This window comes from Pyricularia pennisetigena (genome assembly GCF_004337985.1).
Source record: "Pyricularia pennisetigena strain Br36 chromosome Unknown Pyricularia_pennisetigena_Br36_Scf_22, whole genome shotgun sequence".
NCBI lineage: Eukaryota > Fungi > Ascomycota > Sordariomycetes > Magnaporthales > Pyriculariaceae > Pyricularia > Pyricularia pennisetigena.
This window is the reverse complement of record NW_021940934.1, coordinates 28,421-47,044: the sequence shown is the minus strand read 5'-3', so window position 1 is coordinate 47,044 and position 18,624 is coordinate 28,421. Positions and strand designations below refer to the sequence as shown.

The 18,624-nt window shown below is 50.1% G+C and overlaps 3 protein-coding genes across 3 annotated transcripts; 1 reads left to right on the top strand and 2 right to left on the bottom strand.

Annotated features, from left to right (window-relative positions):
- Positions 1 to 7,027: 7,027 nt before the first annotated feature.
- Positions 7,028 to 9,708, top strand: PpBr36_11408 (uncharacterized protein; the record flags this gene model as incomplete). The annotated part of the gene is made up of 4 exons (XM_029898510.1): positions 7,028 to 7,409; positions 7,471 to 8,439; positions 9,269 to 9,489; positions 9,592 to 9,708. 4 exons carry the CDS (start codon positions 7,028 to 7,030, stop codon positions 9,706 to 9,708), a joined length of 1,689 nt encoding a protein of 562 aa, XP_029743200.1.
- A 467-nt stretch (positions 9,709 to 10,175) lies between these two features.
- Positions 10,176 to 11,991, bottom strand: PpBr36_11407 (uncharacterized protein; the record flags this gene model as incomplete). Its single annotated transcript, XM_029898509.1, has 2 exons — positions 10,176 to 10,280; positions 11,005 to 11,991. 2 exons carry the CDS (start codon positions 11,989 to 11,991, stop codon positions 10,176 to 10,178), a joined length of 1,092 nt encoding a protein of 363 aa, XP_029743208.1.
- A 4,320-nt stretch (positions 11,992 to 16,311) lies between these two features.
- PpBr36_11406 (uncharacterized protein) lies at positions 16,312 to 16,446 on the bottom strand (the record flags this gene model as incomplete). The annotated part of the gene is made up of 1 exon (XM_029898508.1): positions 16,312 to 16,446. One exon carries the CDS (start codon positions 16,444 to 16,446, stop codon positions 16,312 to 16,314), a length of 135 nt encoding a protein of 44 aa, XP_029743207.1.
- Positions 16,447 to 18,624: the final 2,178 nt, after the last annotated feature.

The following is an 18,624-nucleotide window of genomic DNA, read 5'->3' as shown; positions in this document are numbered from 1 at the left end:
CGGGCATGCGTTGGCTTGGTTTTTGGTTCAGCCGACGGCTAGACGGGCGCCGCCACGTGGCCGAAAGGGCTGCCAAAGCAATGGCGGTCGCTGCTCACCTCAAAAGCTTTGGGGCAGTAAGATACGGACCGCCTGCGGCTGCACTTCGCAAGGCAGCGGTGGCATGCGTGGGTTCCTCGGCCACCTACGCAGCCGAGGCATGGTACAACCCAGCGCACAAACAAAGAGGACTCCTCAAAGCACTGAACAAACCGCTGGTTTTAGCGGCACGGGCAATCCTCCCGGCGTATAAAACCACCCCCTCGTCCACTGTTCTCAGGGACGCAGGACTACCCTCGGCCCGCGTCGCGCTGGCCTACACCCGCCTGAAATACGGCGCCCGACTAAGGCTCGCGGACAAGGGGCACCCCCTTGTCAGCCGCCTGCGTGAAACAGCTCGTGCCCGCAACTCGGGCCATTCGGCCACGACCCTGCAAACGGCTGCACAACTTCTCCCGCGGATCCGGAGACTAGAGTTGCGCGCACCTCGCAATGCCCCGGATTCTCGCACTGACCCCACCGGAGGAGTCCCGAAAGAGGAAGCGGCCCGCCGCTTTATCGAATGGCTGGACATGGTATCACCTGACGATATCGTGGTATATACGGATGGTTCGGAAAAACACGAAAACAACTGCGTCCAAATAGGGTACGGATGGGCCGCTTTTAGGGCGGGCCTGGAATTTGCCGCAGGCTCCGCATCTATTACGCCGGAAAGCCACGTTTTCGACGCCGAGGCGATTGGCGCCCTAAGAGGGCTACAGGCGGCAGCCAAGGCCCAGCCAGGCGCCCGGATCTGGATTTGTGTGGACAGCACCTCGGTTATTTGGGGTCTTAGAGGCGACGCGCCGCGTTCGTCCCAATGGGCCTTTCTGGAGTTCCATGACCTTGTCGATCTACTCCGAAAACAAGGTACCGAGGTTCGGGTCCGTTGGTGCCCTGGGCACCAGGGAATCCCGGGAAACGACCGGGCTGACGAGCTGGCCAAGGCCGGCTCCGCCGGACCGCCGGACCCAGACCCGAGGGCTCAGCAAACCACGTATAGCGGTGCCGGCACGGTCCTCAGAGCCATTCTTTCGAATATAGAGAAGGACTGGTGGCGTAAAGAACTCTGTGAACGGTCCCCCGCATATAGGGAATGGAAATTCCAATACACACCGAGAAAGGAGCCCGAGGAACTGCGTTTGCCAAGACCCCTACTGGGCCATTATTTGGCCATGAGGACCGGCCACGGCGATTTCAAAGCCTACCATGACCGTTTCAACCACCAGGATGCAAACACCTCGTGTGCCTGGTGCTGGAAGCGGACCTCCCCTGAGCACCCGGTGCACTGCCGCTATTCGCGGGCGGTGTGGAGAAACTGGCCGTGGCCTGATAACGACCGGCCGGCCGGGCCGCCAAATCGCGCCCAACGCTGGAAATTCTTCCAGACAAGCTTCGGGCAACCGAAAAGCTTTGAGGCGTTTTCGATAGCCACCAACTACTTCAGCGCCCGCCCCAGAGCGGCCCGCCAGCGCCCCGCGCGCCACGAACGCACTTTACGCCTAGGGACACCGATCGTAAACGACTCGAACTCTGACGAGGAATAGACTTACTGCCTTTTCACCCACACTTCACGGCACAAGCCGTCAGACGAACCCTCCGTGCACCTTAGGCACGGGGTCGCGTCAGTGAACTAACCCCCTAAGCAGGACCGGGCCCGAACCCGGTCAGGCACGATCCGCCTCTGCCCTCCTTGTTTTCCCCCTGTGTAAATAAAGAAGATAGAACGCGCGCCGAGATACCCCTCGGGAGGTTGCTAACGGCCGGCTAACAAGCCGGGCCGAGCCCGGCGTTAACTAATACTACTACTACTACTACTACTTATAATGTGCCCCGATCGACGCTCCAAACCAGAATAAACGGGGTACAGTCTTTGGCCGACCGTCGACCCAATGCTCAAAAGTTGACGGAAAGCGAAGAGGAAGCAATTGTCCAATATATATTGGACCTGGATTCCCGAGGATTTCCGCCTCAGACTGCCGATGTGGCCGCAATGGCCGACCATCTTCTCGCTGCGCGGGACGCGCGACCAGTCGGGACTCGTTGGGCAAATCGCTTTGTCCAGCGACGTGCAGAATTGAAGACGCGTTTCTCTCGCGCCTACGATTTTCAAAGAGCCCTATGCGAAGATCCTGACGCGTTAAACGCGTGGTTTCGTTTGGTGGCCAATATAAAGGCCAAATATGGTATCCAGGATTGCGACATTTACAATTTCGACGAAACCGGTTTTATGATGGGACAAATTTGCGGACATATGGTCGTAACTGGGTCCGAAAGACGCGGAAAAAGCAAAAAAATACAACCCGGCAATCGAGAATGGGCAACTGCAATCTGCTGCATTAGTAGTGACGGCTACGATGTGCCCCCATATATCATCGTCAAAGGCGTTTACCATTTGGCCAATTGGTATACAGAAGGCGGTCTTCCGGACATGTGGCGCCTGAAACCTACTGCCAACGGATGGACCGATAATGAAACTGGCCTCGACTGGCTTCAGCATTTCGACAAACATACAAAGTCGCGGACAAAAGGCGCATATCGGATGTTAGTGCTCGACGGGCACGGCAGTCATCAATCACCCGAATTTGAGGGCTATTGCAAAAATAACAACATAATTCCAATTTGCCTGCCTGCTCATTCATCTCACCTAACCCAGCCACTTGACGTCGGAGTGTTCGGTGTCCTGAAGCGGGCGTACGGACAAGAAATCAACAACTTCATCCGGGCCCACATTAACAACATCAGTAAGGTCGAGTTCTTTTTGGCTTTTGTAGCGGCGTACGAAGTTTCTATGACAAAAGACAATATGGCTGGGGGTTTTAGGGGAGCTGGACTTATCCCTTATAACCCGGAAGCCGTGATTTCCAAACTGGATATCAAAATACGGACGCCTTCACCCAAAGAGCCTACTTTTCCCACCACCGAATCTTGGGTCTCTCAGACGCCGCACAACCCGACAGAAGCTATTTGTCAATCAACGCTTGTTAAAACTCGAATTAGCCGTCACCAAAATAGCTCTCCTTCACCGATTTTTGAGGCAGTGAAGCAATTGGCGAAAGGATTAGAATCAATTGCTCATCGGACCACGCTTCTTGAAGCAGAGAACCGCAGCCTTCGGAAGGCCAATGAGGCGCTTAGCNTTTGTGGCCTTGTCAGGTGGCTCTTCGATGGTGGAGAAACAAATTCCTACGAAACGCAAATTGTGGCCAACGGCTAATAACGGCTGATATCGCGCGTCAAGGTGCCAATTCATTTTTCCATTTTACGTCGATGCTACTGTTCGGTTTGTTCAAATATTTAGGCCCCCGTTGCCTTGGGGTACACCTTGTTTCTTTACTAAACAATCGTCGCTTCGTTTTGTGCTCCGCCTCAGGTCTCGCAAGTAGCCCGCTGGACTGTTTCCTTACTAATACCGTTTGTTCTTTGTGTTTTAACATCATTCGCACTACGTCTGACGCATGGATCCACCCAATCCCTTTGATAAGCTTATTTCTTAAGTAGCAAAAAATAGCATGTTTCTTGCGAATCATTTGCTCAAGAAGGAAACACACAAAGAAAAACGTATTTTGTCCGTGATGTAAAAAATGCGGTTACGGGGCGGAACAATTGTGGGCCTCGGGCCAGGCCCAAATCTGGGTGGATTAAAGAAGGAGCTCCAAATTTGGGAACATAGGACCGAATCTGGGATTGTTCAAGTTCAATGCGAATCTGCAACTTTTTACCCCACAATTTTCAGGATCACATTCAGGTCGGGGAAGGACCGGTTGTTTGATCAACTTGCATATATCTGGCTGAGGGCTGTTTTGAACCAGCCTGGACGTATGGCCTGCGCCGTCAATCCAACTCCGTGGCAGTTTTGTTACCGAAGATTTGGCCATCATGAGATTCCATAAAAAGCTCGCAGCGTTGATTTTCCCTTTGGGAGTGAGCTGTTAACTTACTACGAGCCACTGCTCAGCTCTGCTTCGGTTCATGAACCGACCAACAGCAGCAATGATTTGCCCATTTACAAAAACACCACCTATTGCGTCGACGATCGCGTTGAGGACCTTGTTAAGCGTATGACCATCGAAGAAAAAGCCGGTCAGCTTTTCCAAACCATGATCTTCCAGGGACCGCGTGGGACTCTTGACAAAGGGGGCGAAGGGCGCAACAGCACGGAAAACATGATAGCCGAGAAGTTGATGACACACTTCAACATCGCAGACGAGATAATAGATGCAAAGGAGACAGCGCAATTCGTCAACCTTGTTCAGCAGCGCGCACTAAACACACGTCTTGGCATTCCGGTCACCATATCGTCGGATCCACGACACAGCTTTACAGACAACTTTGGCACAGGTGTGCGGGCCGGCGCCTTTTCTCAATGGCCCGAATCGCTAGGACTCGCCGCGTTGCGCGACCCACACCTGGTGAGACAGTTTGCTGAGATCGCGCGCGAGGAATATCGGGCCGTCGGAATTCGGGCGGCCTTGCACCCCCAAGTAGATGTCGCGACCGAGCCGAGATGGGCTCGTCAAGGCAACACTTGGGGCGAGAACGCCACCCTTACCGCTGAGCTTCTTGTCGAATACATCAAAGGGTTTCAAGGCGGGCAGGTTGGGCCCCACAGTGTTACAACTGTTACGAAGCATTTCCCTGGCGGCGGCCCGATGAAAAATGGCGAGGATTCCCATTTCGCATACGGCAAAGACCAAGTATATCCCGGTAACAATTTTGAATATCACCTCACACCTTTTAAAGCTGCTATCGCAGCGGGAGCCCGGCAAATCATGCCGTACTATTCACGCCCGCTCGGTACCAAATACGACCCCGTCGGCTTTTCTTTCAACAAACAGATTGTAACATGCCTTTTGAGGGAAACGCTCGGCTTTAAAGGGATTGTGCTCTCCGACTGGGGTTTGATCACGGACACTATGATCCTTGGCCAGGATATGCCGGCCCGCGCGTGGGGCGTGGAGCACCTGTCGGAACTCGATCGAGCCCTACGTATTCTCGACGCCGGTGTTGACCAGTTTGGCGGCGAGGCACGGCCTGAACTGGTTGTGCAGCTGGTCAAGGAGGGCAACGTCAGCGAAAGTCGCATCGACGTCTCCGTCAAACGTCTCCTCCGCGAAAAGTTTCTTCTGGGCCTTTTTGAAAACCCTTTCGTCGACCCTGAAACCGCTCGGAGCATCGTGGGCAACGATTATTTCGTCCGTCTTGGCCAAGACGCGCAGCGCAGAGCCTACACTCTCCTCATCAACAGAAACGAGTTGCTACCTCTCAAAAGACCCAGGGTCAGTACCTCGACAAAGTTCTACATCGAAGGCTTTAACGCTACCACCCTCGAAAATCGTAATTTCTTGGTTGTCAAAACCCCAGAAGAGGCCGACTACGCTTTTCTCCGCTTACAAGCGCCTTACGAACCTCGGCCGGGCGGTTTCGAGTCCCGGTTCCATGCTGGATCGCTCGAATTCAACGCGACAGAGAAGGCACGCCAGGCTGCCATCTACAAAACCGTCCCCACCGTCGTCGACATGATGTTAGACAGGCCAGCCGCTATTCCTGAGGTCGCAGAAGGCGCCGCCGCCGTGTTTGGCAGCTTTGGAAGCGGAACCGAGGCCTTTTTGGATGTAGTTTTTGGTATTGCAGCCCCGGAGGGCAAGTTGCCTTTTGATTTGCCTCGCTCGCAGAAGGCCGTCGAAGAGTCAATGGAAGACGTGCCGTTTGACACTAAAAACCCTGTGTTCAGGTTCGGACATGGTTTGCGGTACAGCGACAAGTGCCTTGTTTAACGAGGTCAAGTTTTAACGCTGGATGGGCCTTAGTTATGCGGCCTGTACACGAGTGTCCCAGCGCGCGCCGTTCAAATCCCGGACAATAGCAATGTTCCACGAATCGGGTACGGTCGTGTTGGTTTCTTTCTTTCATTCGAACAATGTACTTATTTAAATACGGAATATGAAACAACCATATTATTATACCCTGGTAAAAATCTGTCGCGGCAAGCTTTGATTATTAAACCGAAATGGGCAAAAGAAAAACACCTTTTTGCTGTTACGGAGTGGCGTGCCTTGGTGACTGCCAACCGTGACTAGCTCCACCTCACGTGTCAAGGCGCCAGGGTTCGTTGGTTGTTTGTTCGCTTAGGTGCGTCTACTCTTCTTTTTTTACAATTAGCTTAAAATCTTCGAATAGAATCGCCCCTATATCGCAGCCTAGTTTCTTTAGGATCGTTTTCGTAATATTTGCCGCCTTGCAGAGAAATGCCCCAAGATTGGCTCTGCTCCTGATATTGAAATTTCGAAATCTTACATAACCGCACCTTTCCCTACTGGAATATACCTCCCAGGTAGCTCAAATAATAAAACACCCTGGAAATTGAACTAAATCCCAAACCCCGCAGTGCCCCATTGGGTGGTATAGGGGTGCCAATATAGATTTGAATAGATAATTGATAATTAATGGTCCTAATTCCTTATGTGATGCCAAGCTCGATATGTTGGTGCTGAAATCGTGATGGAATATGGGAAAAGGTTGGTGATGTAAACTAAAGGTCTGGAACCAGTAGAAAAGTAGTGGCTAGTGTATTATCGTGCCCCACATTTCCGGTGGTCGCACAATGGAGTGTTCCCATAACACTGCTCGCAAAACTGGTTTTTAACGAAGCGAAATAGTTATTAGAGAACCAAAACGGGACCAAAAGTTGGACGTGATAACCACAGAGTTCGCCGCTTGCGGAAGGATGACACCTGTGACGCGGTCCATATCACAACATATTTGGGTTCGTGAGGGCGGGGACGGAATTTCAAATTTATTTCAAAACCCCAATTTTGGACCTTTTAACTGCTGCGTCACCTTTTGCTACGATAATATATTGCATGGAATACTTATTAGGTGTTTTGGCCAACCTTGTTTTTTTTGAATCTCCTAACTCCGTCCAATACATATCCTCGCATTCCACACAATGTTTAAAGAAACAATTTATCTCCAGCCGTTAGGCCGGGAGTCAACCCTGATTGAGAAACCATTTAAGCTTTCCACCATTGACACCATCCCCAATTGCGCATACACCAATTACGCCATTTTCTTCCGCCTCCGGGATGAAGAAAAAAGCCGGGCCGTGGAGCTGCTAAAGTCTGGGCTAATGCATACCCTCGCTCAGGCTCAACATTTATGCGGAACAATTGAGAAGGATGAGCAGGGCCGGTATTCATTTGTTCAAAAGCGCGAGTCAAAAGTGCAGGTTGTCATCCATAATATGGATCCAAATACCGGTATTCCGACTCTGGATGACATCGAAAAGGGCCATTTTGGAGGCGAGACCTTGAAAGATATCAATCTTTGGAGTGAGCTATTCCATCCAATCACTCCTTACCGTGTAGAAAAAACTGACAACAATCAAAACAGGCATTCCAACGATGACATGGGGCGAGGGACCTGAGGCAAACCCAGACAGCAGCCCTGCCGTGTCCGCCTACCAGATCAACCGGTGCACCGGTGGCTTGGTCTTGGTCGTTCAGGTTCATCATTACGCCTTGGATGCAATTGGATTTAAAAACTACATCATGCAGCTGGCGGCCAATTGTGCAGCCCTGGCCAATTCGACGCCCTTCCCGCCTTTCGACCCGGCAAACCTGGACGCATCGCGCTTGACCATTGAAGTTCCGGCTGATGAGCTGATTGATGGCCCGCCTGTACCCCAGAGGAACCAAAATCACCGGAAACAGCAGGCGGTGCTGCTCCACCTGCCCAAAAGTAAAGCGGCCGAGCTAAAGAGGCTCGCCACGCCCCAAGGCGGCGATTGGGTGTCGACGTATGATGCCTCGTGTGCCTATCTTTGGCGTGTCCTTAGTAAAGTGAGGGTTGCTTTGTACGAACCTTCGCGAGATACAGTCTTGTGGTGGGGCGAGGCCATTAACCTACGACCGCGGCTTCACGGCCCGCTTTTGCCCCAGGGATTAATGCGCAACGCGTTGGGCTGCGCTATTTCAAACACGAGCCCTGTTACCCCATTGACGGTCGCCGAAGTAGTGGACGAGGCGCCTTTAAGCAAGCTGGCGTCCTATATCCGCGCGCTGACAAACGGCTGCGACAACGAGCATATTAACAAACTGCTGGCTAAAGTGGCGCCTGTTCGGGACAAAAGTACCCTCAGCCTGCGACTAGATTCGTGTCCACCCATGAGCATGTTTGTGACTGATCACAGGCCTGCCGACGTTAGCAGCTTTAACTTTGGGTTCGGGAAACCGATTACGTACCGACATTTGTTCGGCGGCTTTTCGACGGAGGGTGCTGTTATTATATATCCCCCTGTCAGGTCCACTGACCCCGACGAAGGCTGCGTTTTTTCGGTAACTATGGAAAAAGAGCTTGTGTGTAAAATGAGAGCAATGCGCGAGTTTTCCGACTTTTTCGAATATCGCGGCGTTGACTAAATAGGCCAAATGGTTTGATAAATGTTTAATCACCGCGCAAGGTTCTGAATTTTTTTGGGCTTAAAGATGTAAATAACGGAACGAAACTGCAGGCAAATTCCAAGGACGAAATATAAGTTTTAGAAAAGAGACATCTGCTTTCGCATTAGTTAAAACATGATGGAAAGGCAGTTTTTTAATTGATGGAAATAATATTGAAGGTAAAAAATACTTGCAATACCATTTTTATATTATCAACGTGCTTCCGGATGGAATTTTGTTTCGAGCTTAGGGGTTCTGTAAACGCCATGCACCTCTAAACCTCAATTCGACGTACGCCTCCTTTTTTTTTGCTAAAGGTTTCCACTGATATTCACCAAAAATTTGGAAATTGGTCCGTCGTGTGGCTTATCGCCTTATCGTTCAATGCGACCGGGTTTGGTCCCTAGGTGTTGACCGTTTTTCTGTCCACCAAAGACAAGCGCTGAAGGAGCCCGTTTTAGGGAGCATATCTCCTCGACCGAATTAAGGTCGCATCGATCGCAGGTCACGCTAAACCGAACTCCACTTTTATAATCCAATCGTACTTATTACGAAGTTTGAGCTTTAGTTGTTTTGCGTACGTGCGATTGCACGCCCGTAAATAAAACATATCATTTCAGCAAGTCCGTAAAATCAAAGATGCCACATCGATATTTATTTGACAAATTGAGCAGCAAATCGCCCTTAGAAGTATAAATCTATATTATATTAAAATTTCCCATTCAAATTCGACGCTGTCAACATGAGAGGTTTCCTCAAATATATGGGCTCCAGGCGGGTGACCAACGTCCCTACGGACGACGTCTTCCAACTTAATGCAATTGACCGAGTGGGCGCAATCAGTAATATGGTGGGCTGGACCATGTTTAAATTCGACCAAGTCCTCGACCCAGTCAGACTGCAAAAGACACTCGTCAGCGTTATAAAGACGGGGGATTGGAGGAAACTTGGCGGACGACTTCGCAGGAATGTAAGATCAAACAGCATTAAAAGCAGATCAGGTAAGGCAAACTTTATTAGCTAGCCCGAATATTCGTCGCTAGAATTTCCGAAAGACTAACGGCCAAAACAGGAAAAGGGTTATTTGGTAATTCGCGTAACAAAGGAGTTCACCGAACAACGACCGGCCTTTGGCTTTTTTCATGCAATTTATTACTGTCGCGTTCAAAATTACGAGCTGGGTCGTTAAATGCCTACATATGAGCCAGAGGAGATTAACCTGGCGCCATCGCCCGCGAAATTTCATAAGTTCGCACAGCCGAATGGAGTACCCAAATCTTTGGACGATTACCTGCGCTCGGACCTGCCCCAGCTGTGGCTTCATATTGTGTCTTTTGAAGACGCCACGCTGACATGTTTGACCTGGCTGCACGCAATTATGGATGGTGCCGGGCTCAGTAAGCTTTTGACGGCATGGGCTTACACGTTTGCGGGCCTTTCGAATCAAATACCGCTCTGCCTCCTAAGTCTCGCCGCACTGTCAATATATCCATTATTCTCAATATCCGCGATCACCTTCCGTCGTTGACAGCTCGACTGCCCAAGCTCGGTGTTTTTATTTCCAACCTCACCATATCTGTCCAAGCTCTGCTTTCCACCCAAGCCGTGATTCCCAAGGACCAAGGGGACCACACCGCGCGGACGAAGTTTTCGTCCCTAGGTCTGGCGGCGGCATCGGTCCGGTCGAGCCTCCACGCCGGCTTGACAGAGCCTCAACTTCGCGCTTTTGCCAAGGTGCAGCTGAAAGCATACGCCTCCCGCCTAGTTGGGCTCCCCGTTATCGGAGGCATCGACTGCTTTCAGGTCACCTTTAGCTTAGCAGTTAAAGTAGGACCATTGTTCGAAATGAACATATTCGCGCCAGCGGTTGTTAAAAAATTACAAGGAATAAACCAGTCGATAAAGGCAAAGTTACGGAGGCGGTGCCCAGGGTAACATCTCCAGCTACAAGCAAAATGAGCGGCAGTGTTAACCAGAAAACCACAGCCATGGCGCCTGTTGCTGCGGGTCAGGAAAAAAGGGCTAATGCATCTATGGAGCCGCACAAAGGTTGCACTCCGGTTGGAATTTTGGTCATTCCCAAGCACTCCTTTTTCATGCTTGCCAAAATGCAGCTATTTATTTTCGCGAGGAGGGAAAATGGCGCCTGGGTTTAGGGTACACTGCATCCTAAGCATTGGAAGATTGTAAAAAAGAAGCTGCGGGAAATAAATAGGCGGGGGTAATTAGCTAGTTTTTCATGCTTGGTTCTCACAGCTGGTAAATACAATTCGTTCTGCTGCAGCTGTAACCCCCGTCATGCGTTGAAATTATTGTATTTTACCTGGAGCTAGCAGGAGGGTTTAATAGCGGGGTTGCGACTGGTTTCCCTATTAGTTTGGCCCCGCCGGCTTTGTGGATGCAAGCCTTCGAAAGCATCTCCCTGTTTTGCACTTATTGCGCCATGTTCTATTGGTCTAATTCTCTAGGGCTAAAATCTACCAACAAATCTGCAGGTATTCTTATTCATGGCAATGGCTTTGCTGATCCCCGGCGCCATCATTTCAACGCCGTGTGGAAGCCCCGAGTAATGGTGGAACTCGACGTCAACGCCGGCGGTGGCCAGCGCGGCTACAAACTTGGTAATCTCTTCGCGGAACAAGTCCAGTCCCCCGACGTCCACAAATGTAGGCGGGAGGCCCCGCAGCTTATCCGGCCCAGCCCGCGCTGGCGCCGCGTATATAGAAATGATATCGTTCGTTCTTTCCGCTCTTTCCTTGCCGCCTGCGTACGCTGTCCATGCAACTTCATTGACTACGCAGTTCCAGACATGGTAGCAATGCTCCGGGTCCTCGATCGACCCGACCGTGCGGTCGTCTAACATAGGGTACCGCAGAGCCAAGCCGGCCGGCAGCGGAAGCTTTTCCGAACTGGTGAGGCTTTTGTCGTAAGCCATTAGGGCCGTCCCGGTGGCGATTCCGCCGCCAGCGCTCACACCAAAAAGAACCACCCGTTCCGCATTAATACCGAGCCCTGCGGCATGCGTCTGCACCCACCTCAGCGTGGCGTAGACGTCCTCTACGGCCGCTGGTGCTGGGTGTTCCGGTGCGAGGCGGTAGTTTGGCATGAACACATGGCTGTGTGTCTGGATTGCCATGTTGGCGGCAAAATTAATGTTGCTGTCCGCGTTTCCCATAATGAAACCGCCGCCAAAACAGACTATAACTGCACGATCCGGTGGCGCATTTATTCCTGCATGTGCCTCGGGGATACAATGCATAACTTTTATTTGGGTGCCGTCGGCGGACTTGACGTTGTGTGAGGGTAGTTGAGTGGAGACTGGCAGATGGGGGAGGCCGAATATGTCCGGGTAATGGGATGCGAATGCGTCGCGGACAGCAGATACATCGCTAAGTGTATCCATGTTTGGAGCTCCCTCCCAAATAAGCCTTAGCTCAGGGTCTACCCTGCGGATGGTTGCTCGCGAAACCATTTCCGGTTACACAGTGTTAAAGATTTCTTTTTATTTCAAAGCCTAAATTAGAGGCGGTGTTATCTGCTTAAAATTAGAACATGTACAGTTAGGAGCATAACCATCTTCCTCTCGACAACATACATCAAATTTCAACTCTTGCTCCATACAGTATTAATAATGATTGCGTTAAGCACTGTATACTCATTCGTGCTGGCCAAGCGACTTGCAGGACAACGGCGTGCGCTAGTGGGGGCGTTTCCTATGACTAGGAAATACGTCATATTCTAGACTTGATCATTGAAACAGCTGGGATTTTCAACCACGCCCTCAATCGGACTTAGCTGACTAACCGGGCGTGTAGCGTTATTTGAGCTTCAAATATTATTACGCCAAACCTAAAGAAATCCAACGGAATAACAGTGGCAACACTTAAAAGCTATTGCAAAAGTCAAATATGTAAAAAATCAGTTTCTTGAATCCTTCCTGTGACACGCTAATAGAGATATGATACATGAGATTATGAAATTTCCCGATTGTAATTGCACAATGTTGCTGCCATCAATTCATTATGCATAAGACCTGAATGACACGACCCGATGAACAACCTATAAACATCGTCGAGCCTCGAACAGCAGACGAAGTTGGCCTGTATTCCACAGGAACCCAGAGAATCGTTGCATTCCCTACCATAATCCAATTTTTTTCAGGATTAAGGCCAATGTTGCAGGTAGTTGAAGATGAGGGCAGTGCCTGGGGTGACGATAATCCGCTTAATAAAGAATTTGTAAGAAGATCCACAGCTCCAACATCAGTAAACAATACCGTGCTAGATGACGAGTGGAACGTCAGATTTGTAGTGAATCCTAGCGGGAGTGTTTGCCGATGCGCGCCCGTTGCCGCGTCCCAGAGCCGCACCGTTTTATCCCACGACGCCGACGCTACCACCTGGCCGTCCGGCGAAAAGGCCATTGCGTTAACCCATTTATCGTGGCCTTCGAATGTTTGGCGACGCGCCCCCGTTGCCGTATCCCAGAGCCGCACCGTTTTGTCGCTTGACGCCGACGCTACCACCTGGCCGTCCGGCGAAAAGGCCACTGCGTTAACCCAACTGTCGTGGCCCTCGAGTGTTTGGCGATGCGCATCCCAGTCAGGTTTTATCCCTTTAATAAGAAGATTCTTTGGTCCTTGGGCCCAAAACCTTTGCCGCACTTTGCTTGCGATTGGGGAAAGCATTATTAATGCCCCGTAAATTTGAAGGGGGGTTCGCTCAATCATAGATCCAAAAGTTGCAATAACCTTGCTGGCATCTTTGATCAGCTCGCTCAGTTCTTCAGATACTTTGGGACACTGCTATGGGAAGCATTAGTTTAAGCGTTGCACAAGATTCAGCTTCACTAACCTGGCATACAGCGAAAAGCTGCTTCATCGCCGCGGCACCATCCGAGAGTTTACCCAAAAGTGCTAAGACTTCTAACCAATAAAGAAGGTAAGTGTTGAGGAACAGGCGAACTTCATCTCCCGGCGGCGCTGCACTTTGTTGTAAATGGTAAACCCAGTACAGGCACGCATATTTGAGATCGGCGGAGATGTATGTATCTATCACTTGCTTGTCGATCTCATCTCTGAGCACATCTGGCTTTCGCATGTTGCAGATATCACGTTTGAGCCCCGCCTTCATGCGTTTGATGCTTTGTGCCGCTAGCATAGAGTGTGTTTGTGCAGCGTCTACCCGATAATCGCTCGCCTCAGGATTGACAGGGCCGAGAAGGAAGTCGCTGAATGACTTATGCAGGAGTCGTACGGGAGTTTCAGGGTCGCTCGGGACGCTGAGGACAGCGTGTAGATGACGCAGCCGCAAAGTGACTCGACGTGAAGGTATTTCAAGCAGGGCCGCGACCGATTTGTATGACAAGGGAGTGGCAACGAGTGTGACGGCTCCTAAAACATCGAATAGTTCCCTTCGAAGATTTTCCGCAAGTGGCTTTGGTTTCTCGTGGATATTATAGGTGCCGAACAAAACGTGATGTAGGATCGGTAGGTAAATCTGATCTAGCTGGGGAGTGTTACTGTCGCATTGACGAAGCCAGAGCTCTAACTGGTCGGCGGGATCGTCCCGTTCATCGGGATCATCGATAAAGCGACATAAAGTCGCTGCATAGATGAATAGAGGTGAAGGTGTTGTCGACAAACGGATCAAGTGATCCAGTTGTTTTTGATCCGGCCAAGTCTCCAGGATCTCCCACCTGTCCTTGATACCAGAAAACCTTTGTTTGAGAAAGTTGGCAACGTCGCTTCGCGTTTCGTCTCGGTGCTCTGCCTTTAGATGCAGACTGCGATAGCGAACGCCATCAAGGGCAGCCACCACAGCAGACGTAAATCTGCTTGTGATTAACACCCGCAGGCACACCGCGTTAACAGTACCCAGTGTGGAAAGTAGGCTAAGAACCAGCGGGAGGTGTTCAGGTTGCTCGCATTCGTCCAAAGCATCGATGACGACAATCCGAGATCCATGGTTCGCGTCAGTAGGGGGCAAATCACACAAAGGGAGCCACAGTAGCTTTTCGAACTGGATGGCAAGGCCCTTTTTCTCCACCGCATCTCTGTCAAGACCGCTAAGGGATTTTTAAAGACAGCTTCTGAAGCGAGGAATTGTGCCAGCAAGTTGCGCAGCGAGGATGGGAAACAAACAAGTCGTGTTATTGCGGTCCCGTTCTCCTCTTTTGAAGAAGTAGCCAGCAACAAGTCGTTTCTCATCATGGAAGCTGTCAGCGATAGTGCGTGCGATGGTCGATTTTCCGATCCCCGCAGGACCAACTAGCCAAAATAAAGGCTTAGCACATTCGTCTGCCCAGTGGTGTATGGTTTCCCGAATGCGAAGCCGAGTTTGACCTTCACATCTCGGGCTGTTTTGAACATCGCTGCTGTCGTAACGTGCTTGGGGAACAACAGGAAGGTCCAGGGGACGATCTTTAAGTATCTCGCTAATAGCCGTCAGTTAAGGTCTACAATTAAGCGAATTACTACGAACCTTTGCAGCTGAAGCTCTGCGAGTTGCTGCGCAGAAATATCGCGTTGATGTATGGAAATTTGAAGTTGTTTCTCGGCGACTAATAACACAAATACTGGTTAACGAAATATTCTTACATGTTAATTAAATTAAAAACCTATAAAGTGCCATAACCACAATATGCAATTCACCTTCCAGAATTAAAATCTCCATCTTGTGAGGATTAGGCCAACCGACCTACCCTCAGAATCACCACTCCACTCACCAGCCACGCTAAGCCCAGCGTTTGCAAAGGGTCCACTAACTCCGGATTTAAGCGCGTCTCTCCCACGAGTCGTTGATTGTAATTTCTCTTTCTCTTCAGTTTAGAATTTTCGTTAATAGCGCCTATTACACTGAGGTTCTCCGATGTATGCCATATAAATAAGCGCGAACAAAAACCCTAACCCAGAGTCGATGCAGAAGCTGTATTCCGCAGTTTATGGTAGTAGGGCTATTTGGCTAGCCACTCCTGCCAACCATGACTATAATTAGGCTAACCAATTTCGAGCAGCAGGCCCGACTGAGAAAATCGCCATCTCATTACATGAGTGGCGCACAAATACTAATGCCCTAATTGCAACGACCGCTGCAACGACCGCTGCAACGACCGCTGCAACGACCGCTGCAACGACCGCTGCAACGACCCTGCTGCCCGGAAGGCCCTTCTGGCCTACTGAGCCGATTTTATCCATTCCGTGCTTCAGTTGAATAACTATGGACGCAATAATTCAGGTCTAGTGGACGAATTGGCCACCATTTTTGACGCGGCAATTTCCCTTAACCGGGACATACACCTGCGCAACAGCGCCGTGGAGTGGCAAATTCTGCCGCCTGGACAGCACAAATTTGATCCAGACACTATGGCAGTCGAGAACGATGGGGTAATCAGTTCGAGAGTGCTAGTCGTGCTGGCTCCCGGACTGATTAAGAAGGGGCATGATACGGTCTGTGACATTTGGACCATGAGATCACCAGACCCTAACCCTGACCATGGACCAACGACCCACCAGGGTGATACCTTTATCGACGTCGCGTCAAGCTCAGAACTTTGTTTGTTTCCTTTCCTCTCCTCAGAGTAGAATCTTCGTCGATAGATGCCAATAGACTAGCTTCCGTGCTATGCTTACCCTGGCCGTGACACGGTCGAGGATGTCGTATTGTGTCGAACGGAGGTGGTGTGTGAAGTGGATAGGGTGGCCAATGGAGCCAGATGAATGCGCCTACTGTCACGATCAGGGACAATGGGAGGCTAAACTGGATTCATGGATTTAAAAAAATAGAGAGGTATTTCACTCGGAAAGTAGTGAGATAACTGGCGGGCCTTCAGCACCTACTTCACTTTGTATATTATACGCTACAGTTGAGCCCGTCCCAAGCCTGACGACATGGAAGAGACAAGTGTCTTTGAAAGTCTCGGGTAACATTTGCTTCTTGTTCGATGAGCTTATAAACTACGTTCGTGCTAGATGTAAGTCGCTTTATACGATTTTCTGCTAGATTTTGAAGATGACCATATCCTTGACCGAGCCGTTTTTGGATGCAGCTTAAGGTTGCGTTTCGAAGTCCTGCTTTTACTTCAGGGAACTCTTGTACCTAGTCTTTCTTGGAAACCTTCGGGTCCTTTCCAGGCATTCTAAAAAATGAAGCGCTGGGCAAATCCACTCCCAGAAAATCCCTGATAGAACTGAGCATTTCGTTTTTGTTCTTGTGGTTTTAAGACCTGTCTAGGCCAAGTTAAAGACCCTTTCCAGCCACCTCGCTGATTTTGCGGGAAGACCGAAATTTGGGCGTTTCGGTACTAGAAAGCGCACCGTTATCCCGTTATGCAACCGGAATGATCAACTACGTCAGCGGCAAACAAAGCAGCAGTCATCAAAGGCCTTTGTCTGTCGGGCGTCACAGGTTAGGCAGAGCCGACGGCAACTTGCATGGCAATGCGTTACGTATCAAATTCAGCCAACGCGATAAAACTGCGAGTACCCGTTCGCTGAGACTGCAATGTTGCCACCTCTGGGCAATGGAAAATGTGCTTTGGAGCCTAGTATCAATGCACGCCCTGACTAATGAGATGAAAATAGAAAATATAATCCGGATATTAGCTCCCCTAAGATCAAACACACCCGCACTAACAAAATAATAGAATTGTTGTTGACCGAAATCCTGGGAAATTCACATCATCCGGCGCAAGTTGTTTCTCATCCTTTTCACCACCCCTTCGTCAACAAGGGTGGTGTGCAATCATTTCCGATGCTGTAGCATTGAGGTAAGAAATGGTCCAGCCTGGTGTAATATAGGATAACAATGATCTTTTAACAGCAAATCGAACTACTCATCTTAAAACCATAGTCACCCTTCGTCGGTCCATCCCAGATCCTCTTCAGATGTGCCATCTCGCGAGACAAGCGCTCGTCGAATGCAAAGAACTCGACAATAGGCTCGAGCAAAATACACAGAAATAGCCAAGCCAGCTACATGCCCATTTTCCCACCTTTTGGCACACCAACAACGATCATAAAAAGACGACACGACCAGTGTGCCCAAACCGCCGCCACCGAAACCCCCTTAAAACACTGTTCTCGTTCGCGATAAGGTCTTTCATGGGCATAATTTTGAGAATGTGAGCCAAGAGGATACACGTTTTCAGACTTCATGCAATCCTGTCTTGGCCAGCCATCAGCCTGCCATCTGGCCCTTGAGACCCGTATCACTTTCTACAATGGTTGTAGACAGGGGGCAACATAGGCGGGCTTTCCAGCGCTATGTTGAGAATAAGCCAAGCGAGGAGGGGTTGGTGAACAGCACACAAATGCAGCTACCCCTCTTTTCCCACTCAAGCCATCGTCGGGCAGCAGCCTACCTGTCCGATTTGATGCACTATCAGCCATCTGCAATACAACAATGGTTTGCCGGGTCCCCAATAATGTGCGCTGCCAAAAGTGGGTTTACGAATGTCCGCTTGATTCGCTTACTATTCCCAGTAAAAAACGCTAACTACGCCAATCAACTCTGCAATGCCAGCCAATCGGATTTCGAATTTGCTCACCGCCGCGCCGATGCAGGGCTCCTGCATTAGGTATGCTTGACGGTGGTGGCGAATATCTGTCAAAGAAGCTTGCAACCTGCCACCATGATTTGATAATCTGTCAATATAGCCCTGTATTCGATCTGATAATCACTTATCCTTATTCCAGTCAGGAGAGCGTCCATCACGATGCAGGAAGTTAGTCTGCAATTTTGGGGGAAGCAAGCACTACGGTAGGTAACTATAATATGGAGCCCAAATCGTGGAAATTGTGGGGCAGATTTATTAACACGCTGCAAACGTATCGACGACAGCCTGGATGAAGCTAAATAATTATATTTTTCTTTCCTTATACACAAGGGGCTGATTCACAAGGTCTCAGGGTTACCCAGACGCGGTTTTTGCTGGCCGTATAAGTTTGTCTTTATCGAAAGGCCTGTAGGCACCTTCGAACTAACCCAAGCTTATTTAATTTACAGTTGCATGATGGCGTGTGGGCCTCGTCGGTAGGAGTTGGTTTGGGGCGGGGGTAAATTCTATTCCCAAGTGCTTATCACGTCGTCGTTTCGTCCCCTTTCCA